Source organism: Nycticebus coucang, chromosome 12 (genome assembly GCF_027406575.1).
Source record: "Nycticebus coucang isolate mNycCou1 chromosome 12, mNycCou1.pri, whole genome shotgun sequence".
Taxonomy (NCBI): Eukaryota; Metazoa; Chordata; class Mammalia; order Primates; family Lorisidae; genus Nycticebus; species Nycticebus coucang.
Genome location: NC_069791.1, coordinates 46,846,321 through 46,866,261, shown reverse-complemented (window position 1 = coordinate 46,866,261; position 19,941 = coordinate 46,846,321). Strand labels below are relative to the sequence as shown.

Below are 19,941 nucleotides of genomic sequence, written 5' to 3'. Positions count from 1 at the left end.
GCTAACAGCCCTGCAGCCCCGCGCCCGCTCGCGCGGACAGACGCGGTGCCAGGCTGGCTGGCACCTCGGGACTAAAAGGCCATCTATGTCGTCTTAACTCCTTGACTGCAACTCTCCGCTCCCGCACTGGCCCCGGCGCCGCGCTCCGTTCCCGCGCCCGGGCGCCCGCAGGCCGCGGAGGGCGGCCGCGCCTCTGCCGCGCAGCAGGGCTGGGCGGTTTCTCAGAAACTTTCCTCCCTCATCCTCTCCCCAGGGCTGAGAAAGAAGCGAGAGCCCCCATTCCTCCCCACACACTGACTCTCCACGCGACTGCCCCAGTGCCTCCCGAGCGGTGGTGGCGTTTGCGCCAAGGCAAGAGCCCTTCGGAATTTGCAGACCCTCCAGGGCAGCAGCCCACTCCCACCCCTACCCCGGGCTCCAATGATCCGCAGCCCCGCGCATTTCGAAAGGCTGCCCGGCTCGCCGGCGGCCGCGGAGGGCCGCGGCAGCGCGCGGTTCCGGCGGACCGTCACGGCAGCTTGCGGGGTCGCCTCCGCCCTCACCCGCGCTTTGCCAAGTTCCCCCTTGGCTCTCGTGGCCGCCAGCACGGGAGACAGACGCAGGGAAGAACCGGGAAACGTGGGTTTGGGGGCTGCTGGGGGGACACTATGGACTTCAATGGGGGCAGCAGGGCGGGCGGCCTTTCAGGCCACGGAGCGACCTTTCTCGGCGGCCGGGAAACGCTGCCTTCGCCATTTCATCTTCATCATCGCAATTTACACTCTTGCTCCATTTAAGCTCTTTGGATTAAAAAAGGTGTTTTAAAAGCTCGTTTAGGATCTCGGGTCTGGTTTTCAGGGTATGAATTTCTTTAATTTGCCATCTCTTTCACCTGAGCCACACCCTACGCCCTCCCTCCAGGCCAAAAATAAGAGGAGAAACCCTGCGAGCGAGACCGAGGTGAGGAGGAGGAGGCCCACGATCCAGCTAGAAAACCTCTGGGGGCAACTCCCAGAGCTGGGGTAGGGTGGGGTCCGCCGCAGGCCGACCCCGCGGAACCGAAAGTGCAGTGTTTACACGAAAACTTAAGTCTCTCTGCGGCCATCTGCGTACCCGTCCGGTCACGCGTGGGGACACACGGGACAGGCAGGAATCGGAAAGAAAGAAACACAAGAAGGAGTCAGTGCGTAGGGCGCGAAGCCTCGACGCGCCTCAAAGGAACGTAAAGAAAAGGCCAGGCTCAAGGGCGCAGCCGGGACGCGGGGCCGGAGGATTGCATCATTGCAGCTCCCCCTCCAGAAAACGGGATCCGAACCGCGGCGACCATCATGGCGCTTGGGTCGGGCCGCGCTTCCCGCGCGCCGTCCCTGAGCGCTCCCGCCACGGCCACGGAGCCTCGAACGCGCATTTCGCAACCATTTTCCCCCTCTCCTGAGCGCCTGTCCCCCGCCCCCTCCTTCCTTTTGTGTGCGTGTGAATGTGCGTGTGTGCGTGCGTACGTGCGTGCGTGTGTGTGCAGGAGAGAACTTGAAGATTATTTTTTTCCTCTTTTTTTCCCTCCCGTGCTGGTGGTTGTAAACTTGATTGGCATTGGCTGCGCCCACTGACCCCTGCGCGGAGTCCACTGAAGATTTAAGGTGGATCCGAGAGGCTGCAGCTTCAGGCGGAGTCTCGCGCTTGGGCTGGTTTTGAAGGAAAAAAAAAAAAAAAAAGCCCCAAACTGTGCGCCCGCCGCGTTTTACGAATCCCCTGCGGTCCCAGCCCGGGCGCCCGCCCCGCGCCCCCACCCTCTGGGCGCGCCGCGCACTTCCTCCGCCCACCTCCCACTTCTCCCCCATTGGCCGGCGCGTGCAGTTTGAATTTTTTTTCTTTTTTGGACGCTTGTTTTCTTGTAAAAATATTGTACCCCAGATCGTGTGACGAGAACTGCATCGGCAGGCCGTGGTGGGGGGGGTGTTTTAGCTGGTTTGTGGGGGGCAAATGGGGGTATGGGTGGAGCTTCTGTTCCAAAATTTTTCTTCCCCAAGTGCCGTTGACAGTGTGCAGACGGGTGGGGGGAGTGCAGGGCAGCGATACACAATCGGGAAAAGCTTCGGCGGGGCAGAGATGTAGTATAAGACGTTAGTGGATGTCCAGGGCGCGCCGTGTCACCGGCTGCTGGCCAGAGGTACTAGGAAGGCGCGGGCAGGATCCTGGCGAGGATGCACCTTCCCCTGCTTTGGAAAGGTAGAATTGGGGAGCGCGGGAGGGTGGAAAAAGAACACCTTTCCGCACCCTATGGGCGGGTGGGAAAAGGAACAGAAGAAATGGAAATGGAGCAGAAAGGTATTATGTGCAGTGCCGCTCAGAATCCATCATAACTCGGGCAGTCAGTGTCATTTTTTACTGAATTAAAGAAAAAATGTTCTGTCTCTAATTTCCAGAGTGTTTGAGTGAGGAATATGTCAAAACAAAATCGAGATAAGACATGGTCTTTTAAGTGCCTTTGATTTTGGAGTCTGGGAATTGATTCTTTTGATCAAGTGCATGTACTCTAACAGGAGTTCAGGAGGATGTTATTTGTGATACAGATCTAACGGAAACAATATCCTTTATTAATTAGGACCCGATTGTGTTTTACTTTGTGAACATTCTAAGTTTATAGTAGTAGTTCAAATTACTCTCCAAATCCTTCTACCTCCATGTTAGTGAAGTGGCATACTTCCTCCCTCCCTGCCCCTTTTCTCTTCTCTCTCCCCTCCTCCTCCTCTCTCCTCTTGTTGCATTGTAGCAGGCGATTTTAACCAGATGTCCAACCCTAGTTTTCTGACAATTCCTAACCCAGTGGTGGCATTTTTTAGTTAAGACCCCCAATCCTTCTTAGCCCACAAACCACTTAATTATCCAGCCCAACTAAGCTCCATGAAACACCATAAACCAACCTGATTATGCTTTTAGTAAGACTGCACTCACTTAATTTCTCTAATCCCACATCCCACTGGTCACTCCTGACCTTCAGGGACCCGCCTAGCCATGGTGGACACTGTGGGAAAATCTATGTGCCTTAATAGAAAGAGGAATTTTTTGAGTTAAGGACAGGCTAGCCTCAGGAAGCAGTGAGCTACCATCCCTGGAGTGAGTCAAGCGGGAGTCTGGGGGACTCCTTGGTGGGGACATGGTAGACAAAATTTAAATATCAAGTATTTGGACTAGTGATTTCAAAGTCTGTTCTAGACTGGAGATACCTTATTTCCACCTTTGGAATTTCTGGATTGCCACTTAAGTCTTTTTTTTTTAGGTCAAGTCTCATCCTGTTGTCCCAGGCTGGAGTGCCTAGCTTACACCAACCTCAAACTACTGCGACAGGCAATCTTCCTGCCTCAGCCTCCCCAATAGCCAGAAGTACAAGTGCCCCACAAAATCCTGCTAATTGTTTTTGTTGTTGTTCTTTTTAATAGAGATGGAGTCTTATTCTTGCTCAGGATGGTCTCGAACCCCTGAGCTCAAGTGATCCTTCCACCTCAGCCTCTGAGAGTGCTAGAATTACAGGCGTGAACTATTGCAACTGGCCTACATTAAGCCATTTTCCTTGCTCATTACCATCTTATACAGTTGTGTGGAGCACTTGAATGTGGCTAGACCAAACTGAGGTGTGCTGTGTGACATACAGCAGGTTTCCAAGAATTAGTATGAAAAAAGAATGTTAATACCCCATTAATAATTTTTATATTGATTACATGTTGAAATGATATTTCTGATATATTGGGCTGAATAAAATATGTTACGATGATGAATTTCATCTATTCGTTTATACTTTTAAGTGTAGTTACCAATTTTTTTTTTTATTTTTTTTTTGAGAGAGACTCAAGGCTTTGGGTAGAGTGCTGTTGTGTCATATCTCACAGTAACCCCCAACTCAGGCTCAAGCGATCCTTTTGCCTCAGTTTTTCTATTTTTAGTACAGACGGGGTCTCGCTTTTGCTCAGGCTAGTCTCAAACTCATGAGCTCAAGCAATCCACTTGCCTTGGCCTCCCAGAGGGCTAGGATTACAGGTGTGAGCCACTGTACCCAGCCCCAGACAATTTTAATTTACAGATATGGCTCCAGTTATATTTCTTTTCTTTCTTTCTTTTTTTTTTTTTTGCAATTTTGGCAGGGGCCAGGTTTGAACCCGCCACCCCAGGTATAAGGGGCCGGCACCCTACTCCTTGAGCCACAGCTGCCGCCCTCCAGTTATATTTCTATTGGATATTGCTGTTTGAGACCGACATCTGTGGTAACCTGTGGTTCCACCTTTAAGAGTAGTGACTAGGGCGGTGCCTGTGGCTCAGTGAGTAGGGCGCTGGTCCCATATGTGGAGGGTGGCGGGTTCAAGCCCAGCCCTGGCCAAACTGCAACAACAACAAAAAAAAGAGTAGTGACTAATACTCCTGAGGAGGTGGTACCTTTTAGCCGCCATGCTAACTTCCCAAATTAAAGTGAGACCCAAACTTAGCCTCTGAAACCTTTAAATACAATTCTGTCAAAATCTAACACTTAACCATTTATTCTTTACCAGTTAGTGTTGGGTTTGTGCCCAGATTATGGGAATAAGGTGCAGATGAAATCAGATTTGGTCACCACAGTTTTGCACTTTGTAGAAAGAGAGAGACTGGAAAGTCCAATATGTTAGGATTGACTCTGGAAAAAAATTTAGTCCCCAAACAAAGCCTCACTACTATTCTTCAGGGAACAGGAAGGCATTAGGGAGATGGAGCAGTGTTCTCATTCTAAGATTGTGTCTCCAACAGAAGACCTGAACAAATGAAAAGTATTCCGTGTTAGGCTCGGCACCTGTAGCTCAAGCGGCTAAGGCGCCAGCCACATACACCAGAGCTAGCAGGTTCAAATCCAGCCTGGGCCTGCCAAACAACAATGACAACTACAACCAAAAAATAGTCAGGCATTGTGGTGGGCGCCTGTAGTCCCAGCTACTTGGGAGGCTGAGGCAAGAGAATCACTTAAGCCCTGGAGTTGGAGGTTGCTGTGAGCTGTGACGCCACGGCACTCTACCCAGGGTGACAGCTTGAGGATCTGTCTCAAAAAAAGAAAAAGAAAGAAAAGTATACCATGTTATTGGATAGAAATATTCACTGTGATAGATGGTAATCTTCCCTATTTGATCTGTACCTTAACACTAAATTCTGATAATAATTCTGATCATCCCATTTAGTTCCCTTGTTCTGTCATTCTATCTACCCATGGCCATATTATTTTAATTACTGTAAATTTAGAATATATATATATATATATATATATATATATATATATAGGGCGGCGCCTGTGGCTCAAGGAGTAGGGTACCAGTCCCATATGCCGGAGGTGGGGGGTTCAAACTTAGCCCTGGCCAATATATATATATATATTTTTTTTTTCTTTTTTTTGCAGTTTTTGGCCGGGGCTGGGGGGTTCAAACTTAGCCCTGGCCAATATATATATATATATATATATATATATTTTTTTTTTTTTTTTTTTTTTTTTTGCAGTTTTTGGCCGGGGCTGGGCTTGAACCCTCCACCTCCCACGTATGGGGCCGGCGCTCTACTCCTTTGAGCCCCGGGTGCCACCCTAGAATATGTTTTAATTTCTAGTAGGACTAGTCCTCCAGATCCCACTGATAAACTATTACTGGTCCCTCTACTCTTTTTTTTTTTTTTTCCCCCCAGAATTTTCCTGGTTTCTTTTGCTTGTCTTTTTTCCCATATGGGTTTTAAATGAATTTGTCTAGTTCCAAATATAATTCCCCTGTTAGCATTAAAAGCAAAGTGGGATCCTTATCTCACCCTTTATACTAGGGGAAATTCCTGAAGAAGTAAAGAGAATGAAACAGGAAAAAAACAAAATAAAACAGACATACCAGAAGAAACCTCTGGTATGAAACCTCAGAGAATTTTTGAAAATAAAATCTCAGAGTGGGGAAGGGCTTTATAGGTATGACATAAAACACAGAATTCATAAGATATAATATTGGAAGATTTCATGGCATAAAAGTAGAAATGTTCTGCATGGCAAAACTTACCATAAGCAAAGTGAAAAGATGTTGTAGAGGTTATTTATTGGTGGTACAATACTGTAAATGTACTTACTGCCCCTGAACTGTGCACTTAAGAATGGTTACAAGGGCAAATTTGATGTTACGGGTATTTAGCAATGATAAAAAAAATAAGCTAGGCACAGTGGCCTGTGCCTGTAGTCCTAGGTACTTGGGAGGATCACTGAGCCTAGGAGTTCAAGGCCACCCTGGGTAACATAGAGAGATCCTATCAAAAACAAACAAACAAATGAACCCCCCCCCCAAAAAAAAAAAAAAAACACCAAAAAGTAAATAACTAAATACACAACTACTACTGGGAAAAAAATATTAAATTCCTATATGTTCTGTGTAAAAGAATCATACGGTGTCCTCGGTCCTCTGATTTGTGAGGCCCTGGAGTATTTATGAGGAACTGGAGCAGTGGTTTTACTTCAGGCTCTGGAATCAGACTGCTTGGGTTTGAGTCCAGTTACTTAACATTCTGCCTTTTCCAAGTTCCTTCACCTTGTACAATGTCTGTTACTTTGTGACTCAAGGGTCCTCAAACTTTTTAAACAGGGGTTCAGTTCATTGTCCCTCAGACCGTTGGAGGGCCGGACTGTAGTTTATAAAAAAAACAAAACTATGAACAAATTCCTATGCACACTGCACATATCTTATTTTGAAGTAAAAAGACAAAACGGGAACAAATACAATCACACCGCCTCATGTGGGCCATGGGCCATAGTTTGAGGACCCCTGGTAATAAGGATATGTAAGCTCTCTCAGGGCTGTTTATTTAAAAATGGGATAATGTATGCGTGCTGTATAGCCCAATAGCTCGTATGTAATAATAATGACATAGATTTGTAAACAATATAATTAATAAAGACATTCAGTTTTTATTTTGTCTTATAGTAACCATAGACAGTACTATGTTAATTTCATAAATATGTTTTAACTACTGCTGTCATTACCCTTAAGAACAAATATTAATGTTCTAAATTGGGATTTAATAAACTGAATTACTATATTGCAAAAAAAATGCTTAAAATGGTAAATTTTATGTTACATATATTTTGCCACAATAAAAAAAGTTTTAAAAAGTAAGGCATTTGTTGAAATTAGTATCACCTCCAGTCATTTCTGAAAGGACCTGGTATACATTTATTTGTGGTAATAAATTAATAACACATACACCTCCATACAAATACAATGACAAACTGGGGAAAATGTTTGCAACCCCCTACATCAAACGGTAAATTTTCCTACTAAATAAAGACTTTCTACAAATCAATGAAAAAAGCAAATAAATAGAAAAATAAAGAAAATGAACACAGAAAAGGAAATTTCAGACCAGAAACTATAAAATGCCCTTGAGAAATTTAAAAAATGCTCAACTGGGACTAGTGGGATATAAACTATATACAGAATAAATACATTTGGGTAAATTGAGGCATAGCATCACTAAAATACAAAGGTGGCCATTATTATTTTTTGACAGTTTAAGCTTTGCTTCTCTACTTTCTATCCAAGGCTGAGTGAGTTTTTTCCAGCTTCACTGGTGACTAAAGAAGCAAGGAGGTTGCAAGTGTGCAAGCCATGACCACCTTTCATGTTCAGTGTACAATCCCTCCCATCTGAATCGTTGAGTCATTACTTAATGGCATCACCTCACTTTGCCCATAGAAATCCCCTGAATCAGCCTCTTAAAGCCAGTTCAACTGCTTCTCTCAACACATCCTCATCCATTCCTGCTTTTAATGCCTGTATATTGCTGATAATACCAGTCTCTCCAAAACCATCACCTTCTTCTGGCTTTCCTTCAAGCTATTAATTCTCCTTTAAAAGCTCCAGGCAGAATTTATTGCATGATAAATGTGGAATGTCTAATCAGTAGAGAGAAACTATGTTAAGCAATAAATGGTGTTAGGCTATAGCTAACCATTTGAAGAAAAATGTTAAATGTCTTTTACACACAAACACACAATGTTTATATTTGATGTACTGGGCATTTAAACTATGTATACTGTTTGATTTCACAATTCCTTTTCTACAAATTTACTTCTGGGAAATGATCATACATGTGACTAAAGACATATTTACCAGAATAATTATTATAAAGTTACATATTGTATTTTAAAAAGAACGAAGTAAACAACCAAACAGAACTCTCGTGGACACAGCATTACAGAATTGATTATTTGATTGAACCAACTATATCTGAGAATGGCACAAATTGCAGCCATTGAAACACCCCAAGTAGCTTTATATGTATTAATAGGAAAAGTTGTTTCTGATACAGTCAGGCAAAAATCAGGCACAGAGCAATACTTATGGTTTTATAAAATTTTCTTTTCGTGTGTGTGAAAAACCCACTTATTTTATATCTGTATATAAAATACTCCTACATGTGCCCTACGATTGGCCTGGAAAGTACCCCTCATAGTATTATCTGTAGTCCCTATTTCTGAGACCAGGATTTTGAAGAGACTTCCCTAAACATTTATGTAGTGGTTGCATTTTTATAGTAGATTTTTAATACGGAAAAACATAAAAGATATTTCAAAAATAAAATATTTGAAAAATGATCATCATTATAATTTCTTGGCTGTGGAATCAGAGTTTCTCTTTATGGCTCACAGATAGTATCTCTTCTTAGACATTAGCAGAGTGTAGGCATTTCAATAATTCCTTTTCCTTTCATTTTCCTGTCTAACTTAAGATATTGTTAAATCCATATGTGAGTTATGAGGAATATGTAATATGTATTTGTGTATATGATTCAGCTTCTAGAACTCATAAGTAAGGTATAAATATCATTCCTATTAACTCAGGGATATCCTAACAAACCATGGAAAATTAAGCTTATTCCATCTGTTTGCCACACGGGATCTCACTGGTAACATTATCACCAAACTCACATTCCTTGATCTTTGGCACTTGGCACACTCAGGGAATCCGCCTGGGAATTCAATATCTACTCCCTGACTTAGATAAGTTACTTAGGCTATAGTGCTGGGAAAATCGTTTTAAATTTCAAGTTAGCAGACCAATCTTTGGCCGTCCCTCTGCATGTGACTCAGAATCTCAGAATACGCAGGTGGAAGATCATTCCATCCAGTCTTTCCATTTTACAGATGAGAAAATGCTACTTCTCGATTTCCTGCTAAGTGAGGAAGTGAGGCAAGATGATTTATAGGTTCCTTCTGGTTTATAAGTCTGTGATTCCTATTTTTTAGTCAAATCATGCTTTCCATCCCTGTGGATCAGATTATTTTCCAGGGAAGCTAGATTCCTGATTTTTGGCCACAAACCACATGTTCACAGGAGTCAAAGAAAGATGATAGTACAATAGTGTAGGCCGAACAATGAACGTTTATAATCTCACTAGGAAAAAAAAAAGCATGTGAGTGTATAACTTGGTGTTGCTCAGTGGAGCCGACATGGCTTTACGGTTGCATGCATACTCAGCCAGCCCCTACTCAGAGCCAGGAGAGGTAGCATGATAAACACGAGCCCTGGCCTCCTGGAGCTTTTGGAGGAGACAAGGAGTAATCATAGCCATATTCAATGGAATTTAGGTGAGCGCTCTGAAAGATATGTGCTATAGAGGAACCTCAGAGCGACTGTTCCTGTGCTCCAGCAATCTGGAATCCATACAAAGGTGTCCAGCGGAGGAAGCAAATGGGCCAACATCTAAACTCTTTCCCCAGGCAGCCTGTGTTCACTGCAAAGAAAAGGGCCTTTAAATTAATCCCCCAAATGCCTCCAAATGCCTGTAGTGCCAGCTACTCTGCTGAGGCAGGAGGATTGCTTGAGCTCAGGAGTTGTGTCCAGCCTGGGCAACATACAGAGACCCCATCCGTTTTCTTTAAAGAAAAAAAAAAATCCATACATCACACAGGCGGTGGCTTCCCCTCTGTTTCAGCAGCTGCACAGCAGGTGCTCTAAGAGTTTGAAGCAAGATGCCTGATCTGGGGTGGGGCGGGGGCGGGGAGCTAGGAAATCCCCCCTAAGGAAATGACCTTCAACTGGAGACCTAGAGGCTGAGCAGAAGTTAACCAGGGGAAGGAGGGTGATCCTGGCAGAGCACAGTCTGACGCAGCCACTCAGACAAGAAAGAAGGTGCTGTAGCTGGGACATAGTGAGCCAGGACAGAAGGAATGAGGGCTATGGCTGCAGTGATAGGCTTAGGGATTTTGGTCTTTACCCCAAGAACAATGGGAAATCATTGGATAATTTGACAGTAACTTGAGCAATGTCAATTCAGTTCGATTATTTTCTTATCTTCTCTAATTTAGTTGCAACCATTTGTGTTGTATTGGAATCATTCGGATGGAACGTGGGAAGGAAAAGTTCAGCCTTGTACCTTTACATTCCTCATAATGCTGCTTAACATATGTAATTTAAAAAATATATAACAAAACTCTGGTTTCATTAAGTGAGGAGGATGTAAAGTGAAGTGCTCGGACCATCAGAGTGGGGACTGGTCATGAGTGGTGTTTTTCAAGTTTGGAGAGGAGCAGTCCCAAGCAAGAACCATCTCTGGTGTCAGTGGAAGGCCCCCGACGCTGTCCTGCTCCATTCTGCTACTGGTCTTAAGCTGGAGTTCCTTTTCCTTGTCATAATGAGCCAGTCGCTTGTGCTGTTTTAGGGACAGATCCAGATTTTGTTCTTTGCTTGCACAATCAGTGTGAATCTTTTCTAACAGCTTAGGGGTAAACACTGAATCTTTTTCTTCAGATAGCTCAGCGTTTTTCTCTTTCATTTTTACTGAGTGACTGTATTCAATATGCACATATAACTTTGGCTGATGGCATGATTCATTATTAGGCTTTAGAAAGAGACTTTGAAAGAGGGTTTTGTTGTTGTTTGGTTGTTGTTTTTAAAACTGAACATCAGTAAAAGAGAGACCTCTGCTGGCTAACTTGGTATAATGACCCAGAGTCCGTTGGTGACAGGAGAAGGGGTGATGGCTGTGATCTGCCCCCGCCCCCCCCCCCAAGCTTTTCCAGGGGTCTGCAAATTCATTGTTCACTGTTCAGTCCTTCAGCTATCAACTCAGGTTCATTGGGAACTAATCAAATCACAGTCGTTCCTGTTTCAATCTTTAGGAACAGTGTTTGTCTTCTACAGTGCTGGGAAATAGCTCTAAATCCAGCCCCAGCCAAAACTCAGACTTGAAATAATTCCTGCCTCTTATCTTCTTTGTTCCCTTTTCCTTTCCAGCCCTCTACTTCTCCTGCTCTCCTCCTCCAGTAAAACAAAATAAAACAAATCTCCACTCAAAAGAGAGCCCTGCTGATAGAAAGTGAGGAGGAGGGAACTAACTGCTTATCTCTGGCATATTCTGAATGGCATATCAAGGCTCGGGGGCCCAGGGTGGTGTCATATACCTGAGAAGATCTGTGGTTCCTATTGATGTCTTCTGAGGGTTTGCTCTGCCGTGGGAATGTGGCTGCACGATAGCAGAGTGAGATTCAGTGAATGCTCCAAAGTGGAGGAGAAAAGGGACCGTCTCCGTGAGACTTTTTGTTTGGCAATACAGCAATGAGAGCTTACTCTGTGCCAAGCCTTGGACTAAGTACCTTACAAACCGTAATTCTGCTTTGTGCTTTTGTCTTCTTTTCACAATCTTAAGAACATCTTTCTCTGGGGGGAAAAAAAGTAACGTATGGGAAACATTTAGAATAGGCCTGTGTAAAATAATAGTGATGGGTGTGTTCACTATTTAATTAATTAATTAATTATTATTTTTTTTTTTGCAGTTTTTGGCCTGGGCTGGGCTTGAACCCGCCACCTCTGGCATATGGGGCCAGCGCCCTACTCCTTTGAGCCATAGGTGCTGCCCAATTTATTTTTATTTTTGAGACAGTCTCACACTGTGGCTCTGGGTAGAGTGCTGTGGCATCATCATAGTTATCTACAACTTTAAACTCTTGGGCTCCAGATATCTTCTTGCCTCAGCCTCCTGAGTAGCTCAGACTAGAAGTGTATACCACAATACCTGCCTAGTTTTTTCTACTTGTACTAGAGATAGGGTCTTGCTCTTGGTCAGGCTGGTCTCCAACTCCTGAGCTCAGGCAGTCCACTGGCCTCAGCCTCCCAGAGTGCTAGGATTATAGGCATAAGCCACCACCCCCGGCATGTTCACTATTTTATTATTGCATTTTTACTCAGGAATAGGCCACCGCCTCTACACCACAAGAGACGCTCCCCCTGTACTCACCAGGGTGAGTCTTCTTGCTTCCAAAATTATACCTCTGGCCCTCGTGAGTGGAGCAGCAGAGCTCTTTGGCTGGCACATTGTATTCACACGATGACACCTATTTTCCACGTTCCCCACATTAAAGCCTAATTTTATTCCTTAAATATTCATTTTCATGCTTTCAACAACCTTTGCAGGAATGTCCAAAGCACGCGATATTAGTATCAAGTAATTACCATTTCAGTGCCATGAAGGAACCTTAGATCATTTAGCCCAAATCTCTCCTTTGAGAAAACTGCAGCCCAGAGAGGTTGTCCGTTGTGTGAGGTTCCCCAGCTGGGGAGCGGCTGAGGCAGGACTGAAACCCAGAGCTCCCAAGTGCATGATGCAGTGCTTCTCTGACCGGCCTAGGTGACTTTTCCTCCCTCCTCTAAACTCACTTATTCTGTTAGGGACTTGTTAGGGCACTAAGACATCACTCAATTCATGAATTTACCAAAAAGTGTTTATGAACCTTTCACCCCCTGAAGTGCCTTTTGATCTTGGCATTTCGGTGCTGCTTGATAGCATTGAGTATTTTTTGTGCTTCCCTTAAGTTTGTGGATGTCAAAAGTTGCTTCATATTTATTGTAACTCTCCTGGCTTCTCAGCATACCGGACAGTCTCTTAATCCAAAAGAACAAATCTCTAACTCTGGGAAGTTCAGGTGCTATGGCAAGACAATTGTGTAGATATATTAAAGACATCTTTTGCGAGTCTCAAAATTAGGCTGGGCGAGGTGGCTCATGTCTGTAATCCCACCATTCTAGGAGGCCGAGGTGGATGGATCACCTGAGCTCAGGAGTTTAAGACCTGACTGAGCAAGAGTGAGATCCAGTCTTTAAAAATAGCTGGGTGTTGTGGGTGGTGCCTGTCTTCCCAGCTACTTGGGAGGCTTAGGCAAGAGGATTGCTTGTACCCAAGAGTTGGAGGTTGCTGTGAGCTATGACGCCAAGGAACTCTACCAAGGGCAACACAGTGAGACTGTCTCAAGAAAAAAAAAAAAAAAAATAAGGTTTCAAAATTATGCCCCATAGTTTTTAATGTGGCTTCCTATGTACATTGCTCGTATTTTCTATAAAGTTTTGTGAGCAATGAATTGCCCTACTTCAGTACTGCCACAGAAGTGAATTCATTTTTGTATATGCAGTTATTTAAGGAGTGCTCATGGAGTCTGCTGGACTGTGTTAGGTGCTGATGGAATTTGAAAAGGAGTTTGACATCTGCCTGTCTGTCCCCTTCTGGCTGCCTAAAAGGTGGATAAGATGGATGCAACTTGAGGAGGCATTCTTTGTTTCTGAGGATAGAAGGTGCATTGTGGAGTAAAAGATACAGGAACTATAGGCGATGCTACACCAGTTTTCTATCGCTTATCTCTAGAATTCTTTTACAGAAAAGAAAAATAAACTTTTATCTTGTTTAAGCCACTATTATTTCTGGGCTCTGTTACCAGCTGCCAAATGCAAATCTTAATGGATACGGAAGTCCTTGAGGATTTTTTGAGCAAGGAACTGATTCTGTAACATTGGTAGCTCCTCAAGGGACAGATTTGGGGAGAGGGTTTTTCTGGAGAGTACTAAGAGATAAAGTTAGTTTGGCAGGTCAGGGCAAATATAGGAGGGAGACTGAATGAGAACATACATCTTGCCCAGGGCCACTAATTTTGCTAAATTTCCATTATATAGTGGTTATTTAAATATGTAGTTGTTGAGTAATTTGCATTCTGTTATTGTCAAGTGACCCGAAAGCTTGGGAGACTGAGAAGATGAATGCTCTTTGTATCTTAAAAAGAAGCAAGCAAAAGCCAGAACAGGAAAAGAGTATCAGTGTTACAGTAAAGTGAAGTTACTATGTTTTCTGAACTCCTCACACATTTTCCAGAGGAGGAACTTTTGTTACATGTGTCTGTCTAATCAAGATACATTTGAAATGTATCTTGCACTGGATAGCAACTGTAAATAATATTTTTAAAAAGATATCTTTGAGTGACTTACAGAGTAAAGATAATTTCATATGCTAAAGGTTTCTAAAAGGGGAAAAACTCTATTTCATTAACCTACTCTAAGGTTCATGTAATCACATTGATTAGTGGCTGTTTTTTCATAGAGAACATTTCATTTTGAGGTTAGGCACATAATGTCATACCTTTAATTATTGTTTAGAAGGGTTATAAAAATATGTTCATATAGCTATAGTACAATTGAATATTACAAACTTGGGTACTTTATTTCTCATTTTTCACTAAGGAGTATATTTCTCACTCCTACTGTCTGTGAACATCCTACCTTGCTTCAGCCACGAGGTCAGAGCTGCTCCTGTTCTACACTTTTTTTTGAGACAGAATCTTGAGCCCTGGGTAGAGTGCCATGGCGTTACAGCTCACAGCAACCTCAAACTCTTGGGCTTAAGCAATTCTCTTGCCTCAGCCTCCCAAGTAGTTAGGACTATAGGCACCTGCTACAACGCTTGGCTATTTTTTGGTTGTAGTTATCATTGTTTGGCCGGCCAGGGCTGGATTCAAACCCACACCAGCCCTGGGGTATGTGGCTGTTGCACTAGCTGCTGAGCTACAGGCACTGAGCCCCTGTTCAGTATTATTACTCTCCTTTTCTAACACTTAGAAAACCTGAGCTTCAGTGCATAACTTTCCTCTGAACTAGGTGTACTAACTTAATATCTTAATATATCTGTTTTCTTAAAAGTGGATTGTCAGTTCTAAAGGTCCTTCTGAATCTGGCTTGGACAGGTAATTAGAAGCCTGGACCCAGCTACAGATTTCAAGGTCTCTTAAGACAGTGATCTTTAGCCACCCCCACCCCCCACCGCAGATGTGCCCAGTATTACTTGAAAGTTCTTGCACATTAATTATGTTCCTCCTCCATTTGGAAAAAGTACACTAGAATTTAAATAACTGAATATTAGATTGTAACCCGGGCTATCTGTTGCAAACTTCCATACGTTTTCCACCAACTCAGTTTTAATGGTACCATATGGATTGCCTCCAGTTTATAGAGGAGAAAAATATAAAAAATGATTCCAAATATGAGGTTTTGAGTTGTATCTCCTTGAAGTTCCTGAGTTGCATTTTGCTGGAGTCTGAACACAGGAAAAAAAAAACAAATAAAACAAGGCATGCAGTCTGATAAACAGATGTTCTCTCTCTGCAGTTAAATAAATAATAATAGCCAACATTTATGTAGCACTCAGTGAGTGCTGAGCCACTTAGCTACATGAATGCTTTTGTTTAATCGTGATGGAAATTTTGAGAATTAGTTGTATGGATGAGGAAACTGGGCCTTGGAGCTGTTCATTTAATGTCACACAAGGCAGCTGAGCAAGGGCTCAAATTTAGGTCTTACTGACTCTCTCATTTCTATAAAAAATCTCAAAAATAACAAAGCCAACTGGCTCAGTTTGACACTTCATCCTAAATTATTTCCTTTCGCTTTATGCTAGATTAGAAGACACCATACAGTGATTGAATACTTCTGGCTAGCATCGTCCTGCCATTTTAATAAATGATAAGAAATGATACCGCATTATCTCTAGGAAGCGTTTCATTAAAAACAGAAGGAAAGGCCTGGGATGTTTGCAGCATCTCTCCACTCCTCCGCTGCTCAGTCTCTCCTGAAGCAAGATGGAAAGAACAAAATCCCTTTATCAGGTTGCTTTGGGAAGAAGAGAAACAGTGGGTCTGCTTTATCCTGATTAGTAGCCGTTTTTTATGGCAAGTTACAACTAGGATGTGACATTTCACGGTTGGGAAACTTCTCAAAGGCTGAAGGCTGTTTTCTCCATAAGAAAAGCACAGAAACCCTAGAACGAGGTTTTAATATGGGCTTGTGTCTGAATCTCCTTTGATTTTTAGCTTTTTCTCTTCAGATAGGTTCAGGTGTTTCTCAAAGATCTCTTCCTTCCCAGAGAAGAAGGGTCTGGTCAAAAGCTTTATATTAATTTTTGCCCCCTCCTCAGTTGCCTGAAAGGAGAAAGTCCCAGCTTACTTTGGCCAAATGCTATTTGCTAATTTTATTTAGTAAAAGAGCTCATTAAAGACTGTGTGTGTGTGTGTGTGTGTGTGCAATAAACCCCTAGGGAAGTTTTATCGTGTATCTGTATTTCAGTTCCTGTTTTGGCCACAATTCCATAAAGAACAGTTAAGCCCTAAATCTTCTTTTCAGCCTCTCATTCAGGCCCAGAGCATAGGCTCAGGCGAAGCCACTTACTGTTTGGATGGGAGTACACCCATCACTGGGGTTGCTGGAGGGGTGGGAGGAAGGTGGGTCTGATTAGTTGAAACCCACGGCCTTCTTCCCCCGTGGGACAGCTCCATCAGCTGGGCCAGGACCAGCTTGTGGGGTGGGTCATCATTTTTGTGCCTAAGGTCCCTAAGCTTGCAAAGGAAACTAATAACCTCCCTGCAAAATTGTCATGATCAACTGAAATAACGTATCTGGAAGTGCTTTACAAATGTGTAATGCTAATGTATGAAAACAGCAACTAATGGCAGTGCTACAAAATGTTAACTAATAGGAGTGCAAATCGATTTACCTAAGCAGAGGAAGCTGGCTTACGGGCACGTGTGGCAACTTTTCAGCACACGTCCTTTCCCTGCCTGTTCCTTGACATTCCTCAGCATCCATGTCCATCGTGCCTTGCTCTCTCTCAGTTTGCATAGTATAGTCATAAAAATACATTCTTCCATTCAGTTTTTGCAGCTGGAGTATTGTATTTGTTTTCCTTGGTTGTTCTGTTCTGAGTGAAGTGAACATTGGCTACACATTATTCTTCACTTTGGGAACATTGAGAACAATTCAAAGCAAAGGGCATGTTGTAACACTACTTAATAATCTGATGTAACACGACCCATGCTTTGAATAAGAGGTATTTTTTTCTCTTTCAGGATGGTGTATTAGGCCTGCTTCTTATTCCTAAGCACGGACATATCTTAATTAAACACATGAGAATGAGGCATGTCAGTCTGATGTAATCGCATTAGGGCTGGGTGTAATCTGTTCTGTATTCATCTGGCCTCATCATTAAGGTAGGTAAAATAACTGCATGCACCATGACCCTCACACTTGGTATGAGGGAGCATTACTTAATGTCATTTTGAGGATACACATTTGCATAAAGTTCAGGCACATAGCTACCTTTTTAAAAAAATTATTTTACTTTTATTTTTTTTCTCCCAGACAATGCTTAGGTAACAAATATCCCTCTTGAGAGGAGTACGGTATCAGTCAGGCTTCCTCTTTCCTTCCCTTCTCCCTCCCAATAGATATTTATTGAGTTCCTCCTATATGCTAGACATCAGGTATATGAAACATTATCCCTGCCCTCAAGCCGTCAAAGAGCTCAGAGGTATGTGTAAGTATAAATGTGTGTGTGTGTGAGAGAGAGAGAAATCACAGTACAATAAATCATGAGCAGTAAAATAGGTTTGAGCAAACTTCTGCATGAGCACATTTGGGACAGGAAAGCGTTACTGAGATGCCTTTTTTTTTTTTTAAGTTTTAGTGAAACAAAGAGAGATTTTATTTAAGAAGAACAAAGAGAAAGTTTAGAGCTCCTCCAAAGAGAGTTGGAAGTAGATCCCTTCCCTTTCATGAAGGAGAAAGTGAGAGAGAACTCTTTTTTTTTTTTGTAGAGACAGAGTCTCACTTTATGGCCCTCGGTAGAGTGCCTTGGCCTCACACAGCTCACAGCAACCTCCAACTCCTGGGCTTAAGCGATTCTCTTGCCTCAGCCTCCCGAGCACCTGGGACTACAGGCGCCCGCCACAATGCCCAGCTATTTTTTGGTTGCAGTTTGGCCGGGGCCGGGTTTGAACTCGCCACCCTCGGTATATGGGGCCGGCGCCTTACCGACTGAGCCACAGGCGCCGCCCATCTTTTCTTTTTTTTTAAAGATAGTCTCACTCTGTTGCCCTCGTTAGAGTGCTGAGGCATCATCCTAGCTCATAGCAACCCTAATCTTCTGGGCTCAGGTGATCGTCTTGTCTCAGGCTCCTGAGTAGCTGGGACTACAGGCATCCACCAGGACACCCAGCTATTTTTTCTATTTTTAGTAGAGATGGGGATCTTGATCTTGCTCAGGCTTGTCTGGAACTTCTGAGCTCAAGTGATCCTCCTGCCTCAGCTGCCCAGAGGGCTAGGATTACAGGTGTGAGCCACCACTCCCAGCCTGGAGTTGTCATCTTAAGTATTGAAGGTGGTAGCGTCTGGATGTTTGTGTCCCGCTGAAATTCGTATGTTGAAGCTTCATCACCAATGTGATGGTTTAGGAGGTGGGGTCTTGAGAAGGTGATTAGGCCATGAGGGTGCAGCCCTCATGAGTGAGATTAGTGCCCTCATAAAAGAGGAGACCCCCACCCCTTACGCTGTGTGAGGAGACAGCTAGAAGTTGGCATTTATGAACCAGACAGCAGGCCCTCATCAGACATCAGATCTCTGGTGCCTTGATCTTGAACCACTCAGCTTCCAGAACAGTGAGAAATAAATTTTTGTTGTTTATAAGTTACCCAGTTTATGATACAGAGGGTGCCCCCCTCAAATGTATACACATTTTAAGAAAGGAAAAAGTGTATTAAAATTGTAATACTCAGTACATACTGATAAAAAAGATGACTATAAGTCACATCTGAGCACCTCTTGTAATTGCAAAAATTGCATGTGACTTGAGTGTTACAATTTTATTTTATTTTTATTTTTTGAGACAGAGCCTTGCTTTGTCACCCCCAATAGAGTGCCATGGCCCAGTAGAGAGTCATAGCTCACAGAAACCTCAGACTCGTGGGCTCAAGCAATTCTCTTGCCTCAGCCTCCCAAGTAGCTGGGACTATAGGCGCCAAGTAGCTGGGACTACAGGCACCCACCACAGCACCCAGCTATTTTTATTTTTTTTTTTTTCACATGAAAAGTCTTTATTAATCCCCTTGTGAAAACATCTATACAATAGCTGCAGATAACATCACTGTAGAGTCTTTAGTCCTTCGCCTGTTATCCAATCTCCAGCTCACTTTTTGCCAGCACCAACATTAGCCTTTGCAGTCCCCCTGACTTTCTTCATTCTGTTCTTGCGTTCCTTTCGCTGCTTTCTTGATGTCTTTTTCTTCTCGTACAGGCCATGCCTTGCAAGTCTATGTTTGGGTTCATTTTTCTTTGCATAATCCAAAGAATCGTAAATCATGCCAAAGCCCGTTGTCTTCCCACCACCAAAGTGAGTTCTGAATCCAAATACGAAGATGACATCAGGTGTGGTCTTGTACATTTTGGCTAGTTTTTCTCTAATTTCTGTCTTTGGTACTGTTGCCTTCCCAGGGTGAAGGACATCAATGACCATTTGTTTCCTCTGAAGTAGTCGGTTAGTCATGAACTTCCTGGTCCGGATAGTTACTGTGTCATTCATGATGGCGGGTGATCCTCGGGCAGCCCCCAGCTATTTTTAGAGACAGGGTCTCACTCTAGCTCAGGCTGGTCTGGAACTTTTGAGCTCAGGCCACCCACCCGGCCTGATTGTTACAATTTTAATACAGTTTTTCCCCTGCCTACAATGCATAAGCATTTTGGGGGCACCCTCTGTATTTTGTCATAGTAGCCTGAATAGACTAAGACAGAAAGAGAAATAGGTTTTGCCATGCTGAAACCAAACGAACAAAAAAGCAGAAGAAGGGGCCGGGTG

At 43.5% G+C, this 19,941-nt stretch overlaps 1 protein-coding gene across 1 annotated transcript; it reads right to left on the bottom strand.

Annotated features, from left to right (window-relative positions):
• Nucleotides 1-19,173: 19,173 nt before the first annotated feature.
• On the bottom strand, nucleotides 19,174-19,687 carry LOC128561366 (40S ribosomal protein S24-like). Its single transcript, XM_053555478.1, has one exon. The coding sequence runs from the start codon at nucleotides 19,666-19,668 to the stop codon at nucleotides 19,276-19,278; it is 393 nt and encodes a 130-aa protein (XP_053411453.1). The 5' UTR covers nucleotides 19,669-19,687; the 3' UTR covers nucleotides 19,174-19,275.
• Between the last annotated feature and the right edge of the window lie 254 nt (nucleotides 19,688-19,941).

Bases quoted from the DNA above. Each gene is read 5' to 3' on its own strand.
- LOC128561366 (XM_053555478.1), bottom strand. From the start codon at position 19,668: ATGAATGACACAGTAACTATCCGGACCAGGAAGTTCATGACTAACCGA.